At 37.7% G+C, this 25,244-nt stretch overlaps 1 protein-coding gene across 1 annotated transcript in view; it reads right to left on the reverse strand.

The window, feature by feature from the left end:
* Positions 1-25,244, reverse strand: part of LOC110676785 — a 31,015-nt gene that overhangs the window by 5,412 nt on the left and 359 nt on the right. Inside the window, exon 3 of the mRNA XM_021845940.1 lies at positions 25,024-25,162. Coding sequence (XP_021701632.1) covers positions 25,024-25,162 — 139 coding nt within the window. The remainder of the gene's footprint in view (positions 1-25,023; positions 25,163-25,244) is intronic.

The raw sequence follows: 25,244 nt of genomic DNA on the forward strand, positions 1-25,244 counted from the left end.
GGGTTTTTCTCCAGAAATTGTTTCGACGATATTTTCAGAGAATTTTTCAAACGATTTTCTCCAGGAAGTTCTTGGAGATTTGCTCCAGGAATTCCTGCGAGGATTTCTAGGATTACTCCGGGGATATCATCCTACATTTATTCAGGGTATTTTCTCCAGGAATTCTTCAATGGATTCTCAATAACAATTCCACCGGGGATTTACTCCAGGCATTCCTCCAGAAAATTTTCCGAAGATTTCCATCAGATTTTTTCCGGGGATTTCCACCAGGAATTTCTCCGGTGGGTTTTCCCTAGAATTCCTCCGGGAATTCTTTTTAAGCTCCTTCATTGCTTTGGAAAGTTGTATGAGGGGACCATCATAGTAACCATGAAATGACGAGTTTTTGTATGGCTTAATATGTCGATATCGAATAATGGAACATCGACTCATGGGGGTTTCACTATGATTCCTCGGAAATACTCCTGAGCTCCTCTAGGAGTTCTTCTGAAGTTTCTTCGAAAAAATCACTACATTCCCTCCGAGAGTTTGTCCAGAGTTCCTCAGAAAATTTCTAAAAAAATCTTCGGGAACACTAGAGGTCGTCTGGGGTTTTATTTCTTAAGTAAGTTTCCGGAGGAATTTTTATTCGAGATACCCCGAGAAATTTCTGGAAAAAATCCCCGGAGGAATTCTATCAGGTTTTTCTAACGAAAATTGCCGGAGGATATCCTCGAAGGAATTCTTGGATGAATTCCCTGGAGTAATTTTTGGATGAAATCACCGGAAAAATTTCTGGAGCAGTTCCTAGAAGAAATCTCAGAGGAAATTCTCTGAAAAATCCCCGAAGGACTTTCTCAGTGAATTTCTGGATGAAATCCTGGAGGAAATCTTAATTTAATGAAATCTTTGGGAGTACTTCTAGAGTAAAACCCCGGAAGCATTCCTGGACAAAATCTTCGAGAGATTTGCTGCTGGAAATCTCTTTGAGAATTCCTGGAGAAAATCTCGGAGGAGTTCTTGGGCGAAATCACCGGAAGAACTCTTGGAAAAAATCTGCGGAAAAATTTGTGGAGAAAATCTCCGGAGGCGTACCTGGAGCAAACTGCCAGGAAGGAAATTCTCAGAGGAATTCCTTGGCGATATCCTTGGAAAAAATTCTGAATGAAATCCTCAGAAGAAATCCTCGGAAGTGCTTCTAGAGGAAATCCCCAGAGAAATTGTTGAAGGAAATCTCCGGAAAAATTTCTGGACAAAATCTCCAAAGTAATAGCTTTTAAAAAAGAAACCCCGGAGGAATTTCTGGAAAAAATATTCGGAGAAATTCCTGGTTGAAATCCTTAGAGAAATTTCTGGAGGAAATCTCTTGAAAAAATCTCTGTAAAAATCCTGGACCGAAGCCTATCCGAAATCCTCTGAGGAATGCACCATGAATTCCATTACCGAAATCGTGGACGAAATCCTCGGAGAAATTGCTATTGATAAATTCCTGGACAATATCCCGGTGGAGTTCTTGGAGGTGGGCTGTTGGCGGTGGTGGCGGGAGGCGGCTGGTGGAGAAGAAAAGAGCAGACACATGGCAAGTAAACGATTTGATAGTGACAATTTTTTGGAACATAGTGGCAGGTGACTCCTTATAAGATGTATTTTGACAAGTTTTCTTTCAAATGTTTCCTCAGATTGGCTTTCAAGCAGTTGAGGCTTCGAGACTGTTACTCTAAGTATTCCCCTAGATTTCCTCGGGAAATCCTTCAGAGTTTTTCCAAGAATTTCTCCAATGTTCGTCCAGGAATTTTTTACGAGTTTCTCCTAGAATTCCGTCAGAGTTCCATCTGAAATTCCTACGGATTCCTTACTTTCAAATATTCTTTTCTTCGTAGTTTCTCCAGAAATGCTTCTGGGGTTCCTCCAGGAATTCTTCTGAATATTCCTTCAGTCTTCCTCCGGGACTTACTCCAGAGTTCCTTCGGAAATCATTCACAGTTTTTTTTAAGGATTTTCTCCACAATTCATCTAGAAATTTCTCCAGAGTTTCTCCAGTAATTCCTCCAGAGATTTTCCAGCAATTCTTCCAAAGTTCATCAGGAGCTCCACCGGAAATTTATTGGCAGTTCTTCCGGAAAAAACGTGGTTTTTTCAACAGTGTTGTACAAAATACAACATCGCGACGATTGAAGCGTAAGAAAAAATAAAAGGAGTTCTAGGGTAGCTTGTCTGAAAACACGAAATTTTTAATATCGTGAAAAGAATTCACAGAGGAGTACATGATATTGAGGAATTTACTAAAGAGTCTGATGAAAACCATTGCTGGAGGAAAAAGTAGGCGTGTTTAGAAAATCTGTATTTAAATTTCTAGAGGAATTCCTGGAGAAGTTCTGAGTGAAATTCCGGGATAAACTGTTGCAGAAATCCCTGATTCAACATTTGAAGAAATTCTTGGACGAAGAACAAAAACTTTCTCGATGATTGTCTTGGAATATCAATGAAAATTTCTGAAGGTACTCGTAAAGAAATATTATGTTAGAAATTTTCTTAATTGAATCGTTCAATTAATTTATCTTTTTTGCAATGCTTAGAGGAATACATTCATATTATCTTGGAAGAATCCTTCGATATTCTTTTAGATACATTTCATGTAACATCACTGAAGAATACCGTGAATAAATTATAGTATATATATTTTTAGAGGCTCATGTAGCAATCTGTGGAGGTATTCTTAGACGAGTTTCCGTTTGAATTCCTGATGAATTCTCAAGAAAAATTGTTCATAACCAAGTGAACCTTCGATTTAACTGAAATTTAGTTGAAAATAAAACCATACACAGGCCAGCTTTTGCCTGACAAGTATGGTTTTAAAACAATATGCTAGAGGAATTAGCTGTGGAGGATTTCTTTGAAAAAAATCCTCAACAATAATGTCAAACATTATATAGGAGAGCCTAATTTTCTGACTTACCTGGCTAAACTAAAAATGGAGCAAATGTCACAACTGACGAAGCAGTTTTCTGCGTTAAGGTTTATAGAACGAAGCCAAACCTCAAATTTTTAAAAGCACAAGTCTTGAGAAACAAACGGCGTTGAAAATTTATCCCATTGGTCGCCACCAGCAAGCAAGCAATTTGATTGGTTTTCAACACAAACCGTTGTCAGATTCACCAGTTTTGTGCACTTAAAAAGTTTGGCTTCGTTTTATAATCACCTTAAAATCAACAAATAAGGGGGGGAACGTGCGTGACGTGAGACCATTCAGTATCAACAGTTTCTCAAATTGTCAGCCATTACAGCCCTTTTCTATCTTCTCTGATGCAAACTTATTGTATAAAGATTTCAAATATTTTATTAGATTGTTAAGTTTTGCTGGACCTTTTCCCCTACTTTTGAAAAAGGACCTAATCAATGGCTAATGCTATAATCTGTGGAATGTTATCGAGTTCGAGAGATGGAAGATAATGTACACAATATGACGGGATTGACAGTCTTATCAAACATAAAATGAACTTGATAATGTTCCTTGCCATTACTTAAATATTGTTGAGTTTATTTTCAGGTACATCATTTATAACAAAGTACTGATCATTCTTATTGATATATGTCTATCACAATCACATAGAAAATTGTATGATGCCATGTTATATAACAATAAGGAGAGGTCTCTGCAACACGAATTCCAGACGATGCTATCCGGCTTGATTATACTCCTGTACATCATCAGAGCTCGATAACATACTCTAGAGCGGCGTACTGCCTTTCTCTCTTTGCGTGAGACTGAAAACATAATAAGCAGAGAGGCATCGAAAAATCAGCAAGGAAGATGCAGAACAGAGCAAAATTCAATAACAACTCCACGAGTGCTGTTTTGTTCGGGCGGGACACTCAAGAATTCTTTTAAAGTGTGAATAAATGTGAGAAATGTGGGGGCCCAGATAGCCGTAGCGGTAAACGCGCAGCTATTCAGCAAGACCAAGCTGAGAATCGTGGGTTCGAATCCCACCGGTCGAGGATCTTTTCGGGTTGGAAATTTTCTCGACTTCCCAGGGCATAGAGTATCTTCGTACCTGCCACACGATATACATTGGCATAGTAAGCTCTCAATTAATAACTGTGGAAGTGCTCATAAGAACACTAAGCTGAGAAGCAGGCTCTGTCCCAGTGGGGACGTAACGCCAGAAAGAAGAAGAAGAAGAAGAAATGTGAGAAAGAGTACCAGAAAAAAAATTCCCCGTATTTTTTTGCACTCTCATTTGAATTGTTTGAGGATCTGTGTTGAAAATATATACACGCTCAAAAAAGAGTTCTGGAAAACGTGAACTGTCAAAAATACACCATGAACTACCATGAACGTTTTCGGAACTAGGTAACGCGTTCACATAAACATGATCTAGTTCACGGTGTATTTTTGCTTGTTGACGAGTTCACGTCTGTTGTTCACGGATCGGAGAACGGTATTTTGTTCTGAGTAGTGCAATTTTTACTCCTCAATAAAACATCAAAATCGCCTTATTTTTGCATCGCAGAGGAGTTCTGTCAAGCCTGGTTGCTAGGACGTGGCCAGAGCAACTCTCGAATGTTGAAAGATGCGTCAATCTTGTCCATCAGCCCATGCTTAATTTGAAAACTATAATTGATTAGCGGATAGGAAAGAATCAAACCTAATTGAATTGTTTATGACTTGACACCTACCATGTATCGTAGGTGATCAACACCAACATAATGTCGAAAATTCGAACCTGAAAAACATTTATAATAGCTTCAAATAAGGTTTTAGTTCATATTCCAAGCATTTAAAAAAAATAAGAAAAAACTTTTTTTTTTGTGTCGGTAAAAACGGAATAATTTGTTGACAAAATCGAAACGTGATAAAAACGGAACATACCTGTACTTCATTATTTATCAATGGGGCTCTGCACTGTTTTGAATTTGCATGAGATTTTGACGTTTACTGGCCTTGTTGTTTACTAATTTCATGAAGGAGGGACAGAGAGAGGCAGATTTTTGTGCAGAGCCGCATAGTAATGGAGTAGAACGACATGCACTAAACAAAGGACACGGGTATACCACATAAGATCAAAGAAAACTGGTGGCAGTGGTTCATCCCGAACAGAAAAAAAATAATGTGATTTTGCGTTTATCTTCTTAAGGATTACTTTTGAAATCCTAAAATTTAAATTCTTCGAAATTCTTGAAGATTCTTTCGGAAATAATATGGAAGATTCTACCAAAAATCCTGATGCAATTCTTCTGGATATTTTTAGAAGGGTTTGCTTAAAAATGTACTATGACTCTAATAGAAATTCTTCGGGAATTCCTCCGAAAATACTCTGGATTTTTTCTGGAAATATATCTCGGATTCTTATGAGAATACCTCAGGTATTCTTCCGGAAATCACATGCGATGCTTGCGGAAATCCTTTTAGAATACTTTCGAGGATGCTTCCGCAAATCGTTCTCAAACCATTCTAGAAATGCCACTAAGATTTTTTCGTCAATATTCTTGAAATGTTTCTGGGACTCTTCCAAAAATCCTGTAGGAATTCTTGCGGATATCTTTCTAGCATTCTTTCGGAAAACCTTCTGGAAATCTTTCGGAAATCTTTCTGAGGATCCTTCAAATCCTTTCTACTAGATTTTGTTGAGGATTCATGCAGAAATTCTTTCCGAATTACTTCTAGGATCTAGGAGCATCCTGAATTAAAAAAAAACTCTGTTATTCTTTCGGAAATTCTTCTGAAATACCCCCAAATTTCTTTCTGTAATCCTGTTGGAGGGCTTCAAAACATCTTTCGAAGATGCTTCCAGATATTTTGCATAATTTTTTCAAGAAATTCTGCAGGTATTCTTCCGTAAAACCTGCCGAGAATCATCCGGAAATATGACTGGAATTCTGCTTGAATGATAAGCATTCTAGAATTCTACCCGAAGTTTACGTAAGATTCAACCGTAAATCGCTCTGGTATTTATTCCAGAAATTACATTGAGATTCTTCGGGACAAATATCTAGGGTTCTTAAAAATATCCTTCTGAAAATTCTTCTGGAAATTGCTTTGGAATTAAAGAAGGATTTCCGGAAGAATCCCAGGTCGATTAACAGAAGAATAACAGAGAAATCACTAAAATATTATCAGGGAGATTTCAAAAGGAATTATTTTAAGAATTTTCGTAAATGTCTGAAACAAACCCAGGAGAGTTCCAAATGGATTTTAAATGTTTTTCACAGTGATATCCAAAAGAATCCCAGAAGTTATCTTGCAAGTATCCCTGAAAGATTTAAAAAAATCACAGGCATCCAGAAGATTTCATGAATATTTTCCAGAATTATTCCGGTGTCACGAAGAACTCCAAAAAGATTTACCGAATAATATGAAATTGAGTTTCCGGAACCATTTAAAAGTAACTTTCAGAAGAATCTCAGAAAAAGAAATCAGTAATCAAAGAATCTCATAGGTTTTTTTTTTCAGAAGATTCTTCCAAGGAGTTTAGAAAATTTCCACGGAAAATCACTTATAAATCACGAAACAAATCAAGAACACTTTCTTTAGAATTTCCAGAAGAATCACAGAGTTTTTTTCTCAAAGAATCTTGAAAAAAATAAAGAATCACAAAGGAATTTCCGGAAAAATTCCGGATACCGTCGTTGGGGGTGACAATGGGTCAAAAAGGGATATGTGCGATTTATTTTTTGAATAACTATCGCAATTTAACTCCAATAAACTTCAAATTTTGTGTGTATGTACTTTGATGGTACATTAACAACTGTTCAAAAAATTATAGACAAATATTTATTCACAGTGGCACCACAAGTGAATGAAAAATGACCCAATCTCACCCCATAGAGGGGGTGACATTGGGTCACTATAATTGAAATAACTTGTTTTTGAGAATATGATTTCAAAACCATTAACAACTGAAAAATATTGACAAAAAACGATGCAAACAAGACAAAAAAATATCTAAGATGTTTCACAAGTATGATAAACCCACTTAAAAGAATGATTATACTGAAAATTGAAGAGCTATGAGAAAAATTCTGTAAACCCAACATTTATCGTCAAGTTTACATAAATTTTCCCTCAAACTGTCTTCAAAGTCTCATCCCCATTGCTATAAAGCCCATTCAGTTTCCCCTAAGGTGTACTGAAACAGTGATTAGTTTAAACCTTCGCAAATAGTCAAATTTCGGTGCGGCATTCCACGATCAATAAATTTCAGGCAGAAGTTGACGTCATAATCTCAATATTTCAGCGATCCAACTCATTTGTACTTCCGTGAGATGTTTCTTTATTATGAAAACACTGATAAATAATCATATTTAGAAAAAAAAACACCCTTTTGATAAAAATTTACGATGTTGCTGCGCACGAAACACAGTTGCTGGTTTGAGATGTTGTCAAAATGCGTTGTATTGTTATTCAATGCACGGAATACTCAAGTAGACTTGTTTGATATTTCAGAGATGCTGTATTTAGAAAGAATAAACACATCTTAATGAAAAAAGAGAATACCCGGCACCGTAAAATGTCAAAAAAGTGGACTTGGAATTTCATTTACTATCGTTCTTGCTTGACCCAATCTCACCCCCATTTTCAATGTTTTAGACATCGTACGGAAAAAAATGATTTTTTTGTGGGAAAATCAAACAGATTCCGGAAAATACCTGTGATGTGTAATGAAAAGACTTTCAACATTCTACTAATACAACGATAGAGGCTAGAGTACATGCGTGATACTTTGTACAGGAGAAATTTTATGTTGTAAATTTTATCTAGTTTCAACATGCAAGTTTATTGATGTAGTACACAAAAACTACTATTTCTAAAAATGTATATTGTTATGAATTATGTGTAATAATATGTTCCCTAACATATGAATTATAAATTTTAGTAATATCAGCGTTATTAGCTGAAATATTTCACAAAACATATTTTTCCGTTTTGACCCAATCTCACCCCCTAGACCCATTGTCACCCCCATCGACGGTATTCAAAATTAACTTGAAGAGTGCTAGGGGGATTTTCAAACAATTGTAGAGGAATTTTCGGATGAATTTCAGAGAAATTTGCCGAAGATTTTCGCGGGATTTCCACAAAAAAAACATTTTCAAAAAATTCCCCGAGATACATCTGGAATTTTCTTAACAGGAGTTTTGGAAGTATTCCACAGGAATTTCTGGAAGAATTCAATGGGGATTTACAAAAGAATCCCTGATGAATTTCCGAAAGAATCCCAAGAATTTGCACTGAAGAAAGTGAAGTGAAAGAATAGATGTTTTTATTATAGCCTCAGGCGTCTTTCCGAGAGTATTCCAGATGAATAGGAATAAGCTAAGACATTTCTCGGAAAGAATCTCAGAGGGTTTTTCGAAGAAGTTTCAAAGAGTTTCACGGAAGAAATACTGAAGGGTTTTGGGGAAAATATCAGAATGATGTAAATAATGATTTCGGATCGCTTTCCAGAAGAAATTCCGAGGAATTTTGTGAGAATCCTCGAACCCAGAAGAGCCCAGATTGTTAAAATAGATTCCATTCCACTGGAAAGCAATCATAAAATCATTTTCGGCAGAATTCTAAGGAAATTTTACAGAAGAATCCTGAAAGTATGTGGAAAACTCAAATGGGTTTTCTGAGATAAACCAATAGGAAGTCCCAAAGAGGTTGTTGGAAGAATCACAGAGCGATCAGATAAATAACTACATATAATAATTTCAGAAGGGTATCTGAAAGAATCTCAGTAGACTTTCAAGAAGTCCTCTAGCGCCTCAACTAATATATTAACATATTAGTAACATATAGCATATAAACGTCACGTACATGAATGATTAGCAATGCTCAATACATGATTACAAATTGCGGCGAGCTGAGTGATTTGTAAACCATCCGGTTTGGGGGCGGATCGACGGTATCAAAGTGGATTAAAAACAATTTGAAAAAGGAGAGCGTGTGGAAAATAAGTATGAACTGCGCAGAATCAGACCGATTTACCATTGCTGCGCACTTCTTGAAGCATTTTATTTTTATTAATAGGGAAAGTGTACCAGTTATCGACATAGTGGGTCCCTATTTGGCCATATGCGAAATTCGGATAGCTTTCACATTTTTAATCTTTTTGAAGGTTTTAACACCAAGATATATCCTATCCTAAAAAAACTTTTCATAATATTGAGACATTCAAATAATCACGTATGGCGAAATAGGAAACCACTATGGCCATAACTGGTACACCTACCCTAATATTGTTTGCAATATTTTTTCACGCAACGTGTGATAATAGTAGAACGTTATTTATCATCAGTTGATTTTCCCCTATGGTGCAACAACCGCGCTACATTCGATGAATCCTATGCGACAAAAATGGTCGGCGCTATCCGTCAAATTCACTCCCCAATTGATGAATTATCATCACAGCTATTGATTCGACACATATTTTTTCTGGTGCAGTTTTTTTTTGTAAAAAATCAACCTATCTGTATCCTTTGAATCAATAATGTTCGCACAAATTTTTCAATAGTTATCAAAAATTGAGATAATTTGTAGCTCGTCTCAGAAAAAAACAAAAAATAATCGGTTGAGAAACGGCTGGGCTATAGTTGTCTGAAGGTGCATTTTTATGTCCGATACTGTAGATCACATATCCAAACCGCACAGGGGACACTGAAACCATTTAAAGTAACTGTGGTAGTCTAAAACAGTTAGACAGCTTTTCGAGATCGTCTGCATGCTTAGTACAACATGGAAAAGTTTACAGATTTTTAGCAAAAGAAGAAAGTTTTGGAACTACCTGTAATAAGCTAATTCTTATCATTATCCTTTACTTTGAGCAGTAAATTGCAAGTTGGTGTTGTGTTTTCCCCTAAAAATCACACAAAGAATATCCACTGAATTTTGGTATTCAAAGAAGTTAAGTTTATACACGGTGTGGTTCACTTGAGGCTCATAAACAGACTGCCGTCATAACAAGGTACCATTCCGATAAGATAAGATATTTTTGATCTTACTGTGGGGAAAAAAAGGGAACAAAAAAAATAAGGGAAGGCAAGGCAAATCGGATTTCGAAATGAAGGGCTACGACAAACCGTCGGCAAATGGATCGTGTGGTAAGCGTGTGAGTATGTGAGCGAGAGAGATATGCAGAGCGATAGTGGGAGAAGGAAAAAAGATAATCGGTAACTTTGGCGACGCAATCCTTCGGGATTCGAACTTATTCTGTTGGTTAATTCCGTTGAAGTCGCACGCGTTCGCGTTTTTATCGACGTAACAAGGCAATGGCGGGTAAGCGTAAGGAATACGACACTGTTCACATTAAATTGATAGGCGAGAGCTATATATTGCTAGAATATGTAGAAATTCTATGGACCAATGCACGAATTCACTATCTGACTTTTGAGTGGTGCCGTGTTATGTATGTGACCATGGCAACTAGTGGATTCGGCACCGCTCAAACGTCAAATTCGTGAACTCATGCATTGGTTCATAGGCCTATTCACATGACGTTCCAAAACAGCTGATCGGGAAGCTCTTTGACAGTTCTTCTATGAAAATGACAGCCTCGAGTATGCACCGGTCCTCCACCGATGTAAACGAATGCATAGACGGACCTGTCACATGAAAAGGCCTATACACTCATAGGCCAGTGCGCATCGTACCTTCGTGTTGGACGTAAACAAATTCTTTTTGTTTTTTTAAAAAAAATATAAAACTACTTCTTAGGGGAATCAAGGTTTCCTTAAAAATCGCAAAGAAAGGAACTTCTTCTCAAACATCTTGAAGAGAAGAAGCACATATTTATTACTTATGAAGACGAAACTGAACGTTCGTTCAAAATCGACTTGAAATGTTTAACAAGAAGAACGGTAACGTGGCCAGGTTGGTGCACCTAGCCTTTCCACTTTGAAGCAATAGATCTGAAATCTGATACACGATGTTTTCCGTAACCTACGGTTTGTTGGAGGCACCACATAGCGGACAACAACAGCGAACGATATAAGAAGTCGAACGGAAATCACGGACCGGGAAGAGTAAAGTAAAACACCGGCGTACTTCTCTAAAGGGCGGTCCATTAATTACGTAAGACAATTTTCGGGGTTTTTCAACCCCCAATTTCAATGTTTTGTATGAAAATTAAAAATTAATTGTTTGGCGCGTAAGAAATCTTGAACAGATATTTTATACAGGGCGAATTTTGTTTCCGTTTGCAAGCTGCGGAACCTAAGCTGGTTACGTAGTCCGTAAAAGGTCCTATTCGCAGTCGCAACACGTCTTTTCTCTTCGCGGGAAACGTCGTTGCTACATGTCACAAGTGTTCCAAGGTAAACAAATTCTTCAACAACTTCCTCATCAAACACTACCATGCCTGACTCTACCTGCAACCATGTACTTCGTTTGGTAGAATTAATGGTCAGGCCTATCCTCACTGTCTCCCTCTTCAGAGGCACGAAGGCCTCTTTCACTGACCTGCGAACGATTCCAATTAGGTCTATATCGTCCGCAAAGCCAAGGAGCATATGCGACCTTGTGATAAAAGTGCCATTTCTCTGCACGCCACATCTCCTAATAGCACCCTCGATTTCAATGTTGAACAGAAAATTCGGAAGTGCGTCTCCCTGCTTCAATCCGTCTAACGTCACGAACGAGGTTGACACCTCGTCTGCGATCCGAACACTTGATTTCAAACCATCCAGCGTAACACGTATCAGCCGGAAGTTTCTCCGGAAAACCATGTTCAAAAATTACCTGCCAAAGCTCATTTCTTTTCACTGAGTCGTACGCCGCCTTGAAATCAATAAACAGATGATGAGTCTGTAAGTTATACTCCCGGCATTTATCTAGGATCATTCGCAAGCTAAACATCTGGTCCGTTGTCGAACGATCCTCATGAAAACCAGCTTGGTATTCGCCGACAAAGGACTCTCCGAGTGGTCTCAGTCTGTTAAACAGGATGGGTGACAGAATTTTGTACGCCGAATTCAGCAGGGTAATTCCTTTGTAATTGGCACACTCCAGTCTTTGCCCTTTCTTGTAGATTGGGCGAATGAGCCGGTGGGCAATTCTTCGTCCTCCCATACCTTCAGAAGTACTTTGTGGATCGACTGATAAAGCTGCTCACTTCCGTGCTCGTGAAGCTCGACCAGAATCTCGTCTTTTCCAGCAGCCTTACAGTTCTTCAACCCGCTGATAACATTTTTAACCTCTCATATGGTCAGTGGCTCCACAGCTTGATCATCATCAATGTTCATCCTGTTCCGCGCTACATTTCCATTTTCACCTTTCAACAATTGCTGAAAGTTCTCCTTCCACCTGGCAGCCACCACCGTTTTATCGGTCAGCAAATTTTCTACACGATCATTGCACATGGCGGGCACTGGTACGGTATTGTGCCGGGCACCATTGACCGTTGCAAAGAATCTCCGCATATCATTCCGGTTCATGCTTTCTTGAGCATCAGCTACCACACTTTTTTCGTGTTGCCTTTTCTTTCTGCGGTGGATTCGCTTTTTTTTCGGCTCACGCTGCCCTGTACCGCTCTCTGTTCTGTCAGGTACCGGCCACAAGCAAACGGCTTCTGGCGACATTCTTCATGTCTGTCACTCTCTGGCACTCTTCATCGAACCAGTTGATTCGTCTTCGTCGTTGACCAGTGCCAATCACTTCCCGCCCAGACAACCAGAATGTACGTATAACGAAATCACCTGGAGGCTTTGTATGTGCAACATTTCACTTATAAGATGTCGCGAAAAGGCCTTCTACGTACAAAAGTGGAGGCGATATGCGTGCATACATTATGTGATGAATAATAACATACAATGCGAGTGAATAAATTTTCTACCGAACTAACCTGTGATCTTATTCGACTTAACCTATGATAACAAATGTTGATTTGACAGCTGCTACGGAGTGATCCGATTTTGTTTGTACGAGTGTACGAGACGAAACAAAATGTACAAGTGAACTCAGAAAAGAAGTGTTTTATGCGAGGAAGGTCATCAATCTGACGAGTTTATCCACAGTGTGTTGCGAATTTGATGTAATTAGTATGAATAAACGAGTTGTAACGTGAACTTTCATGCGATTTCTGGTTGTCTGGGCGCGCCGTTGTTGTCACAGCTTCGTGGATAGGGTCCCACAGGCTGTCGGCGTCTCCAGCAACGTTGCTTCTTCCCAACTGCTCGTCTAGTTGCTGACGGTACTGTGCAGCTACCCCATCAGTCGACAAGCATTGTATATTGAAGCGCAGCGTTCTGTTTGTTGTGGAACTCGTGACGCTGGATAACCGCGCCCGAATTTAAGCTATAACGAGATAATGATCCGAGTCGATATTAGGGCCTCATCAGCTATCACTTCCGCCTCATGACCACGGAACCTGACCTCCAATCCCGATCTTGCAAATCGGTTAACTGACAGCAGTTTACAGTTCAAACCGGGGAGCTACATCACATTCTTGGCTTCACATTTCTTCTTCTTATTTCCAACTGCCGCATATAGTATAACATCGCCACAATATTCTGTCGTCAGCTTTTCCCCATTTGCCACCAACACTTCAACGGGGCGTTTCAAACGTCGCATCTCACTAAGAACGCTAGAATCATTCGCCATATGATCCGTCCCTCCGAAATCCAGGATCCACTCCGCATTCACCTGCTCTTCCCTTGACGCCATAAAACAACATCCGCACGATCCGAGGCACATTCTTCATCAACAGCTACTTTCGGTTCACGTTTTTCAATTTTTGTTCGCTCATAACTACTCGGATCCGAATCAACTGGCAGTCTGACACGACAATCAATACGTTTGTGTCCAAATTTACCGCACGGAAAACACGTTATGCTTCTCCTGGTGTGCCTACTCATCGTGGCAACACCGTCGCTACCATCATCTAAGTCCATCATATTCTCCTTTTTCAAGTCCACATCGAGTGAACGCTTCTTCACAAACTCCATTGTAACTCCATCAGGAAGCGTCTCGATGGCGGTAACCACTGAATCGAACGATGATGGAAGCTTCAACAGCAAGTGGCAAATCGCATCACAGTCTTCTACTTTCCTTCAAATCACGAATCAGCTTATCAAATTGCAGCAAGTGTTCCGGCAAACTAACACCGGCTCCGTCCACATACTTCGAAGTGAGGAACTGCTTCCTTATAAACAACTGGCCAGTAACACCGCGCCGCTCAAAAACTGCCCTAAGTGTATCCCATATTTGCTTCGGGGTTGCACAATCCTTCACCAACTCTAGCTGATTATCAGCGATGGCCGATATAATCACTGCTTTACATTTCTTCTCGGCGGCTTTTCGTTCCACTAAACGCTTTTTCTTTTCAAACTACACTTCTGTAGAATCTACGGCCATCACACGCCACTCTTCAATCTCGTCAATTTCCCGGTGCATACAATCGATCAAATCGTATGTGGCAAGGACGGTCTCCACCCGGAACTTCCAGTTGTGGAAGCCGGTACCGTCGAACGCGGCGATCTTCATTTTCTCGTCCATACCTGAGCCAATAACCTGTTGGAGGCACCATACAGCGGAAAACAACAGCGAATGAGAAACGAAATCGAACTGAAATCACGGACCGGGAAGTAAACCACCGGCGTACACGAACGAATTCAAGCATAATTCTTCATTCCGACGTAACTGCAAAAATAAACAAATCGAGATTTGCTTTGCATGGGCTTGACAAACGCATAATCTACATATTGAGTCCAAAAAAGTAATCCTAAAACATTTTTTTGATTTTTTGAAATAAATTTCAATTCTGCCCTATGTGCACTTTACTCAGTGTTTTTAATTTGGCTACATACACCCTACCATTGCAAAGCGACTCAACTGTCAACATTTTTCATGCTAGCACATACACCGTACATATGCTCATAGCAAAGCGACCTATATGCAGAATCAAAACATAAAATTTTAATCAGCAGATACGTCATACTGTTTTCGAATTACTAAACATGTTGGAAATCGAGAGATTCGGATTTTCACAGCTGCAGTAAGCTGACGGGTCGGCAAACTGATGTGGAACATCATCAGTATTCGGTTTTAGACAAATTTCTCACCAAATTTTTCACAAGAACTGTTCTCCATTTACTTTTGTTACTCACGGCTCCGTCCGGTGCTCCTGTTAGTCGAGTTGAAATTGGAAACATTCAATATTCGTTGTAGTTGAACGTAGAAACTGACGAATAGAACAAACTTTATTATGTTTTATGGGAATTTGCAAACCGGTGTATGTGCAACTTCAAAACAATACTGGTGTATATGACGTGACGCATGTGATAAATGAACTGTCAAACCGACGCATCAAGCAAGGTGTATGTATCAAGCAAGGTATGATATCGACGAATCATCATGGTGTATGTGAGCAGCACAAAGCAAAAGGGTTTATTCGATAATTTCACCAGTTTTTCAATCTAATTCAAAACAAATCGGAATTGTTTAATAGTGGTTAGAAACGGTGTTCTTTTTTTCAACTTATAGAAGACACAGCAATAGAAAAAATGCAAAACATTTTAAACAGGATTTAAAATGCTTTACAATATATTGCATCGCATTTTTCTCGAATCCTTCCAAATGTTAGATACGCCGATTTGAAAAATTAGGCTTGAATTATTCATACACAATAAAAAAACATCAATATAACCTGGGAGGGAGGCACCGATACTACACACGAAATATAGAACAATGTTTATTTGAACTGCAAGATAACTTTAGCTTGCCAACAACAATCAAGGCAGGCTTGGGAAAAATCGCTAGTTTTCTTTTGTTGTGTACTTTCGATTTTTCCTGACAAACATGGAAAAAGAGCCACAGTTTTCAATGCACTAAATATTCATTTTTATTGGAAAAAGTAAATCGATGCATTTTTTAATGCTTTATATTCAATCCGATTAAAAGGTGCTCACGTAACATTACTTGCATTGTGAGCATGAAATGATTTTCATTCTGTTTTTGTCACTTTTGATGAAATGCGAAAATGTGTTTTAATTAGTTACGCGCTTTCTCCATGTTAGTCCAATGTTTGAGATCTGGGTTCACAGTGACAGTTCGTGACAGCGGAATCCCGGCTCACTATGACGTACAGAAATTTTGTATTGGTTTCTCCCTCCCAGAATATAACCATAAACAATAACATTCGAAATCACACGATCATGGTGAATCCACAACATAAATGTTGTCTCGATACGAGGGTACACTCAGAAACACGGGTAGTCACAGAATGACTAAATTTTAGTTATTTATGACTACTTTCTGTCTGCCTCTCTTTCATTCTGCAGGAAATTTTATTCCTATTTGTCGATTCACCTGGGTTGATGCATCGCTAAGCTTCAACCCAGGTGAAATGACATTTAGTGTAGAAATTCACAGCAGAATGAAATAAAGGCAGATAGAAAATAGTCATTAATGCATAAACTTTAGTAATTCTGTGACTATTTTTATTTCTGAGTGTAGGCGATTGTAAAATTCAAGCGTGTGCTAGAATAAGGGCGTAAGTCGCATAATAAAGGTAACAAGACACAAGTTTGTCACCATTTTTTGACCTCAGGACGCAAGATTGCATCGCTGCCTAGCGTACTGAAGTGAAAAAATTCTAACAAACACGCATCTTGTCACCTTTATTGACAGAAGAGAGGATCGATGAAGAGAAATCGATCATGCGACTTACGCCCATATTCTAGCACACGCTTGAATTACACTCTCAACACGGTTTACATTTTTTACTTTAAGGTGAAGATGAATCGAAGCCAAACCTCAAATTTTCAAGAGCACAAATCTGGAGATCTAAACACCCGTTCAAGCTGAAAACTTAATCGATTGGTCACTAGCTGGTGGCGACTAATCGATTCAGTTTTCAGTTCGAACGGGTGTTCGGTTCCCCAGATTTGTGCTATTAAAAATGTGAAGTTTGGCTTCGATAATCTTCACCTTAAAGCTTTAATGTATGACTGTCATTCATAATTCAGACTGAGATTTTGTAGAACGAACAAATTTCATTTCGAATATTCATCTGTTTCCGTAGGGGAAGACGGGGTAGGAGCGAGCGCCGGGGTAAGACGGACCACCTCCAGTTTGGCATGAAAATGGCGGTTTTCTTGAAAGTTCACCAAGCAATTTGCATGAACACAAGATTTTTGACATTCTAAAGCATTTGGGGTGATACCAACACACGCTCAAAAAAGAATTCTGGAAAACGTGAACTGTCAAAAATACACCATGAACTACCACAAATGGTCACATAAACATGATCTAGTTCACGGTGTATTTTTGTTGTTGACGAGTTCACGTCTGCTGTTCACGGATACGAGAACGGATTTTTTTCTGTGCATTATTTTTTCAATAACAAATATCAAAAACAAAGTTTTTGCTCGTAGATACTGAATTTGATCTAATTTTAACACTTAAGGATTTTAACTCACTTAAGGATTTCGGAAGGGATTTTTTTGTCAAAACATAACAAATTACCCGTCCATGCTCTAACATAAATGTGAAATATGCTTCAGTGAAGTGAAATAGGAATTGCAAATATTTAGCATTGAAATGAGGCCCTACTTGTGAAAATTGTGCAAGCGGGGTAAAACTGACCACTCTTGCCATCAACTTACCCCATGGTAAGACCGCCACCCCTAATTTATATCAAATAAAATGTCTAAACCATTTAAAAAGTTGTAACTATATTGTACATTACTATTGATTGTACCCCGTTTGGCATAAAGTCATTTGGCATAAGGTCGCTTGGCATAAAGCCGTTTGGCATAAAGTCGTTTGGCATAACAGCCGTTTGGCATAATGGTCATTTGGCATAATGGCCGTTTGGCATAATGATTGACCTAAAATAAATATCGGCATTTTTTAAGCTTTTACCGAGATCAACACCACCGAGCCCATAGCAAAAAATTTTGGTAGGTTGTAAAAAAGCGTGGTGTTCGTTCAGAGATTTTCCAAGCTGAGAATTTCAAAAATTGTTGTGACATTAGAGAGCATTACTAAATAAAACTTGTGACATCTCAGATCATAGAGTATCTTTGAGCTTGTTGCGATGTTCTTCTTCTTCTTTTTGGCGTTACGTCCCCACTGGGACAGAGCCTGCTTCTCAGCTTATTGTTCTTATGGGCACTTCCACAGTTATTCACTGAGAGCTTACTATGCCAATGACCATTTTTGCATGTGTATATCGTGTGGCAGGTACGAATATACTCTATGCCCTGGGAAGTCGAGAAAATTGCCAACCCGAAAAGATCCCCGACTGGTGGGATTCGAACCCACGACCCTCAGCTTGGTCTTGCTGAATAGCTGCGCGTTTACCGCTACGGCTATCTGGGCGATGTATATATTTGAAAAAAGTAAATTGGCATAGAAAGTTCGCAGTTATTCATCAAGGGAACGCTCACAGAATATTTCGCTGCAGATCAAGCTCTGTCTCAGTGTAGACGTAACACTCGATGAAAATTACTTGATAAAAGAACGGATTTTTTTTTTGCAAAATATCAAAAGCTCCAATTCAAAGATCTATCATTGCGACTTTATGCAAAAATAGCCTATATACGAGAGCAGATTGTTTTTCGTTTAAAATGTTTAAGGCTCTAACGCAAAAACATCTTTTCATAGCATAGCTCAAATGAACACCACATCTTTAAAAGAAAATATTCGTGGCAAAACTGTTCAACAGTTCAATATAAATTCTTATTTTGGAAGTGTACATCAAAAACATCGTCTATTATCGAGAAAAGGGAGAATTTGTGATTGAAATAATATTTTTTCCAGCATATCTCGGAAGGAGATAACGCGTTTGCCCCAAAAAAGTATATGTTGAATATTAGCGGATTCTAAAATAATTATCATTCTAACAACACATTGGCAAGGATTAATAAAACAGCAATATATAAAAATGGTTAACATTTAGCTTTAATAACAATGAAATTTAAAACAGTATGAGTATAAAAAACAGCCTATTTTAAAAAGAAGGCAAAATTTATAATTTAACCAATAGAAGAATGAACACCAATAATTAATGCGGCATAATAAAACGAAAAGACATAAAAAGTGCGTTAAGAATCATCGAAGTGATTGTGCTACTTTTCCCCGAATGCCATTTTCTTGAATGACTGATATCCCCGAAAAGTGGTGACGAAGGATAAACAGTCAAAAGAAAGAAGTACACCAGATTCCGTTTTTGCACGGGGGGTGCGTACCGTGTAAAAAAAAGTTTTCAGTTCAAAATTTCAAAAACCGTGCAAAAAAAGTAACACCATTTCTCGACGTTTCATATAAAACTAAGGTTTTGGCGAAAAAAAATGTATGGAAACTTTTTTTTGCACGGCCGTGTAAAAAAATCCGTGCAAAAACAGAATCGGGTGTATTCTGTCATTCTCGGCCATACACATGTTAAACTCGAAAGAACCGCCAATTAAATAAAGAAGAGTGCATACTAGATGGTCAGTTCGTTCACCACCCTGAAATGTAGAAAGTTACGACAATTATGAGTGCTAAAATTTGTTCGGGGAAGTGGGACTAGTCGGGGAAACAGGATACTCTGGGAACTGGCATTCGGAGAGTCGACATTCGGGGAAAAGTAGCACAACCCATCGATGCACAACTCACTGCAGTAATCGATTTCTCTTTTCGCTGATAATTTGAGCAGATCAATGTTATCGATTGCCGGAAACAAAAAAAGAACATAAAAAATATAGCTCCAAAGAACAGCCTATGCATAAAAGAAATTTATTGAAATTTTAAATCAACAGTTTTCAATTCTCGCTGAAACCAGGCCGCCATCGGCACCCATCGTTAGAATTCCAATTTTATGTCACTGATCGCAAGTTTTCGATAAAACTTAAGGGTGGTCCTTTCGGTTTTCTCAAATTGGTGGACCCCTCGTACGCCAGCTAGCTAAACAGTTTGCGAAAAAGCCCATTTTTTGATCAATCTTGGGTATTTCTTCACGTGATATGTCTCATATTTCCCTTGGAACACATAGTAAACTTAGTGGCATCGTATATAGAAAGGATATAGCTTCCATTTGAAGTTAAAAAAATATTTGGCGGCCATTTTGAATTTGGCCGCCATTTTGAATTTTGTTAGAAAAATCATTTTTTCGCCATTAGCGCACCGCTAGATTTGAATTCTGAGATCACCATCAGAAAGCTGAGGAAAAATTGCTTAAGATAGGATACAGAAACTAGGTGAGCAATGGTATTTACCCTATGAAATGAACGATTTTATAGATCATGTTCTACGATGTTGACGTATATGGCGAGTGCAATCAATGCAAACTTCATTGTTTGTACAACAAAGAAACAAGTTTTCAATCGTTGGTGTATTTTTTGAGTCAGATGAAGAATAGGAGTATTATTATAAGTGAAAAGAATCTGGCGGCCATCTTGGATTTTGACGCCATCTTGGTTTTAATTAGGAGAATGAGTTTTCACCTTGATCGTAAATCGTAGAACATGATTTAGAAAATCGTTCATTTCATAGGGTAAATACCATTGCTCACCTAGTTTCTGTAGCCTATCTTACGCAATTTTTCCTCAGCTTTCTGATGGTGATCTCAGAATTCAAAACTAGCGGTGCGCTAATGGTGAAAAATCGATTTTTCTAACAACATTCAAGATGGCGGCCAAATTCAAAATGGCCGCAAAATTATTCAACTTCAAATGAAAGCTATATCCTTTCTCTATACGATGCCACTTAGTTTACAATGTGTTCCAAGGGAAATATGAGACATATCAAGTGAACCCCAGCAACACACATGTTATAATTGTGTATTATCAACTTATATATGACCAAAATTAGTCATATATAAGTTGATAATACACAATTATAACATGTGTGTTGCTCGGGAAGAAATACCCAAGATTTATCAAAAAATGGGCTTTTCCGCAAGCTAGCTGGCGTATGAGGGGTCCACCAATTTGAGAAAACCGAAAGGATCACCCTTAAGTTTTATCGAAAACTAGCGATCAGTGACATAAAATTGGAATTCTAACGATGGGTGCTGATGGCGGCCTGGTTTCAGCGAGAATTGCTCAATTATGTTTAGAAAAAAAAATAGAACAATTAAAAGAAGTTTAAATTTGTGCTAAATATATAAACATCTTCATTCAAACTTTTATTCCAATAACTCAAAAGAAGAATTAATATTTGAAAGAAGGGTAATTTCTGGATGAATAATAAAATACTATTGGCAATATCTTTCCGGTGGTAGGTCATTTGGCATAAAGTCGTTTGGCATAAAGCCGTTTGGCATAAGGTCGTTTGGCATAATGGTCATTTGGCATAAAGTCGTTTGGCATAATAGTCGTTTGGCATAATAAGTCTGAAACCAAGAATATCTCAATATTTCGTTTTACGTTTCTATTGTATCTTTGTGATAACATCAGGCTTGTTTTGGAGTCAACTGATAAAAAAGACACTTTATTCAACAATTATTCGCTCTCGAATAAATTTAAGCATATTAGGAAAGTTATTGTCGATAGTATTTTATTATTTATCCAGAAATTACCCTTCTTTCAAGTATTAATTCTTATTTTGAGTTTCGCTATTGGAACATATTTTTGCACTGAAGATTTTTATATATTAATCACAAATTTACCCTTCTTTTAATTGTTCTATTTTTGTTTTTCTAAATAAGACGTTACCATAATTAAGGGTATAAAAACTGTTAATTTAAAATTTCAATAAATTTCTCCTTCTTTTATGCATAGGCTGTTCTTTGGAGCTATATTTTTAAAGTATTTTTTTGTTTCTAACTGACAAAAGGGCGGCAATCGATAACATTAATCTGCTCAAATTATCAGCGAAAAGAGTAATCGATTACTGCAGTTACTTCGATGGATTGTGCTACTTTTCCCCGAATGCCAGTTCCCCGAATATCCCGTTTCTCCGACTAGCCCACTCCCCCGGAAAGTTTAAAGCACTCATAATTGTCGTAGCTTTATACATTTCAGTGTGGTGAACGAACTGACCATGTAATATACACCCTTCTTTATTTAATTGGCGGTTCTTTCGATTTTTACCGTCCTCAGCATTTTTGCCAACATGTGTATAGCCTAGAATGATAGAATACCTCCTTCTTTCTTTTATTATGCCGCAATAATTTTTGGCGTCCATTCTTCTATTGGTTCAATTATGAATTTCGCCTTCTTTTAAAAATAGGCTGTTCTTTATATTTATACTGTTTTAAATTTTATTATTTAGTAAAGCTTAAACATTTTAAACGAAAAATAATCTGCTCTCTTATATAGGCTATTTTTGCATTAAGTCGCATTGATAGATTTTTGAATGAGAGCTTTTGATACTATGCAAAAAAAATCCATTCTTTTATCAAGTAATTTTCATCGAGTGTTACGTCCAAAGTGGAACAGAGCTTGATCTGCAGCCATATATTCTATGAGCGTTCCCTTGATGAATAACTGCAAACTTTCTTTGCCAATTTGCTGTTTTCAAATATGTACAGTCGCCTCTCCACATCTCGATATCGAAGGGACCATCGAGATAGGGAGAGATCGAGACATAGAACAAATTTTTGATGAATACTAGATTGAAAAACACTCCGTTGCCAAGAAAGTAATAAACAAACAGACTTCATTTTGCGCTCCTAATTTGTTTTGAATCCCAAAACTTTGGTCTAGTAACCTTTGATATAGATCATTTCGACATACGGAGAGAAAATTTTTGTTCTCAATTCAACAGAAACACATCGAGATATGGAGATATCGAGATAAGGAGGATATCGAGATATGGAGAGTGAAAATGTATGCAGACTGAAAAGACTTATGAAACCATCGACATAGGGAGAGATATCGAGATGTAGAACATCGAGATATCGAGAGTCGACTGTATATCGCAACAAGCTCAGAGATACTCTATGTTCTGAGATGTAGAGACCTGTCAAGAGTTTTATTCAGTAATGCTCTCTAATGTCACACAACATTTTTTGAAATTCTTAGCTTGGAAAATCTCTGAACGAACACCACGCTTGTTAAGAACCTATCAACATTTTTTGCTATGGGCTCGGTGGTGTTGATCTCGGTAAATGCTTAAAAAATGCCGATATTTATTTTAAGTCCATCATTATGCCAAACGGCCATTATGCCAAATGACCATTATGCCAAACGGCCATTATGCCAAACGACCATTATGCCAAACGACTTTATGCCAAACGGCTTTATGCCAAACGACCTTATGCCAAACGACTTTATGCCAAACGGGGTACAATCTATCTTTCCTATTATGCTTAAATTTATTCAAGAGCGAATGATTGTTGAATAAAGTGTCATTTTGTATCAATTGACTACAAAACAAGCCTGATGTCATCAGAAAGATTCAATAGAAACGTAAAAACGAAAAATTTAGAAATTCTTGGTTTCAGACTCATTATGCCAAACGACCATTATGCCAAACAACTTTATGCCAAATGACCATTATGCCAAACGACTTTATGCCAAACGGCTTTATGCCAAACGACTTTATGCCAAATGACCTACCACCTTACTATTCAAGTAAAATAAAATCAATTTTGTTAAAAATACACACCAAATCCGCATATTATTCCAAAATATGGGTGCCTTAAGGTAATAAAAAGTATAAATCTAAGTTTTTTGAATTAATTAACCCTTAAAATGATTCAATATCCAAGTGATTCAATATAGAATTCATAAAACAATATCCATTTTAGAATAACAGGGAACTTTTATATTTTTTTCGCAAAATTATGAACGAAAATCGAGGTGGTCGCTTTTACTCCGTGGGCGGCTTTACCCCGTCGCTAAAATAATCGTGATAAGAAATCACTTTTTCAAGCTTCAAGAAATAAATATTTTTTTTAGAAATACCGTGGTGAATCAAAATCCGGACGGTACCAATATCCGGACACTCTGATTGTATTTATCAAATTAAATATGAAATCAAACAATAAATGTAGGCTTGTAATTTACATTCATAGCTTTCAATATTGCTCTTCATTTTAATTCATTGTTCCATCTAGTAATCCTTTGCAATTACATATAAAAAATAAAAACAAATAAGCAGCACCAGTTGAACGTCGTTTCTCCAGAGCATCGAATCCATTAGTGAAGAGTTTTCGACAAGAACGTCAGCTACTCTCGACTGACGTTGAAGCTAATTAATAATACAATTTTAATATTGTCCGTGTCTGAAAAGTGTTCGAAATGATAGTTTTAATGTGTAGTGCACGAAAAAGTGGGAACATTTGTGCAAAATTAGCATTTGTGATGTGAAAATAGGCTGCATCGAACGCTGTCTGGATTTATAGGCCAGTGATCATAAACCCGGACGTTTCGTAAAAACCTTATATTTATCGAGCTTTTGGAAAACATTTTATTGTCACTTGAAACAAAACTGTATAATAACAGAACAAATAGTGTAACTAATTACCAGACAAAAGATTTACGCAGGAAAAGTATAAATATTGAGGATCATTTCAGTGAACCCAAAATGCAGGCTGTTGGCATGGAGTGCAGATAAAACAATAGTAATTTTACTCAACGTTTTGGCCTTCCATGTATGTTTAAGCATACGAATACATCAAATTCTATTATATTAAAGATTGTAGGCCTATGTGTCTTTTATTAGTTTTTCATATGTATCGTCTACCCAAACGCTTCTGTCCGGATTTCGATTCAAAAGCGTCCGGCATATCGGTGCATGTGTCCGGATTTAAGAACACGACATGCTTTATTAATTTAACGTTTTTCGTGTTTAACTTACATTTTTAATTACATTTTTTGTCCATGATTCAAAGTTTAGACGTGTATCTATGTGAATAATAATAACACTTATACTAGATCTGCCAGAAACATATTTAAAGTAGCGTTTGAACTTTTGGTGTTGCTTAAGTGTCCGGGTAATGATGCATCACTGTACAACACCTGTAATATTTTTTGATCATGCCCAAGGCTTCAAAAAATGTCATGCTGCGTCGCAAAAGGATTTATTGATTCATGATTTTGACATGTGAATTAAATTGCTTAGGCGGGCGGTTTAACCCCGTCTTCCCCTACTTGTTCTTTCTGCAATATTTGATGGATTTTGATTCTTACCACCTCGTGTCGTATGCTGCTCCGTCAAGGGTTATGGATGTCCCATACAGTGGTACTGGAATTTCGATACCCTCTATAGATGGTGGCCACCTTTGATTGCTTCGCTTGGGTGACTCTCCAAATGGAATGTCAAGTGAACCTGGTGGAAAAAACATATTCGAAGATGTCATCATTAGAGGAGATGGTTTTTTTGTTTTGGAATGTACGACATTAGCATCAAT

The sequence above is a fragment of the Aedes aegypti genome, chromosome 2, assembly GCF_002204515.2.
Source record: "Aedes aegypti strain LVP_AGWG chromosome 2, AaegL5.0 Primary Assembly, whole genome shotgun sequence".
Lineage (NCBI taxonomy): Eukaryota > Metazoa > Arthropoda > Insecta > Diptera > Culicidae > Aedes > Aedes aegypti.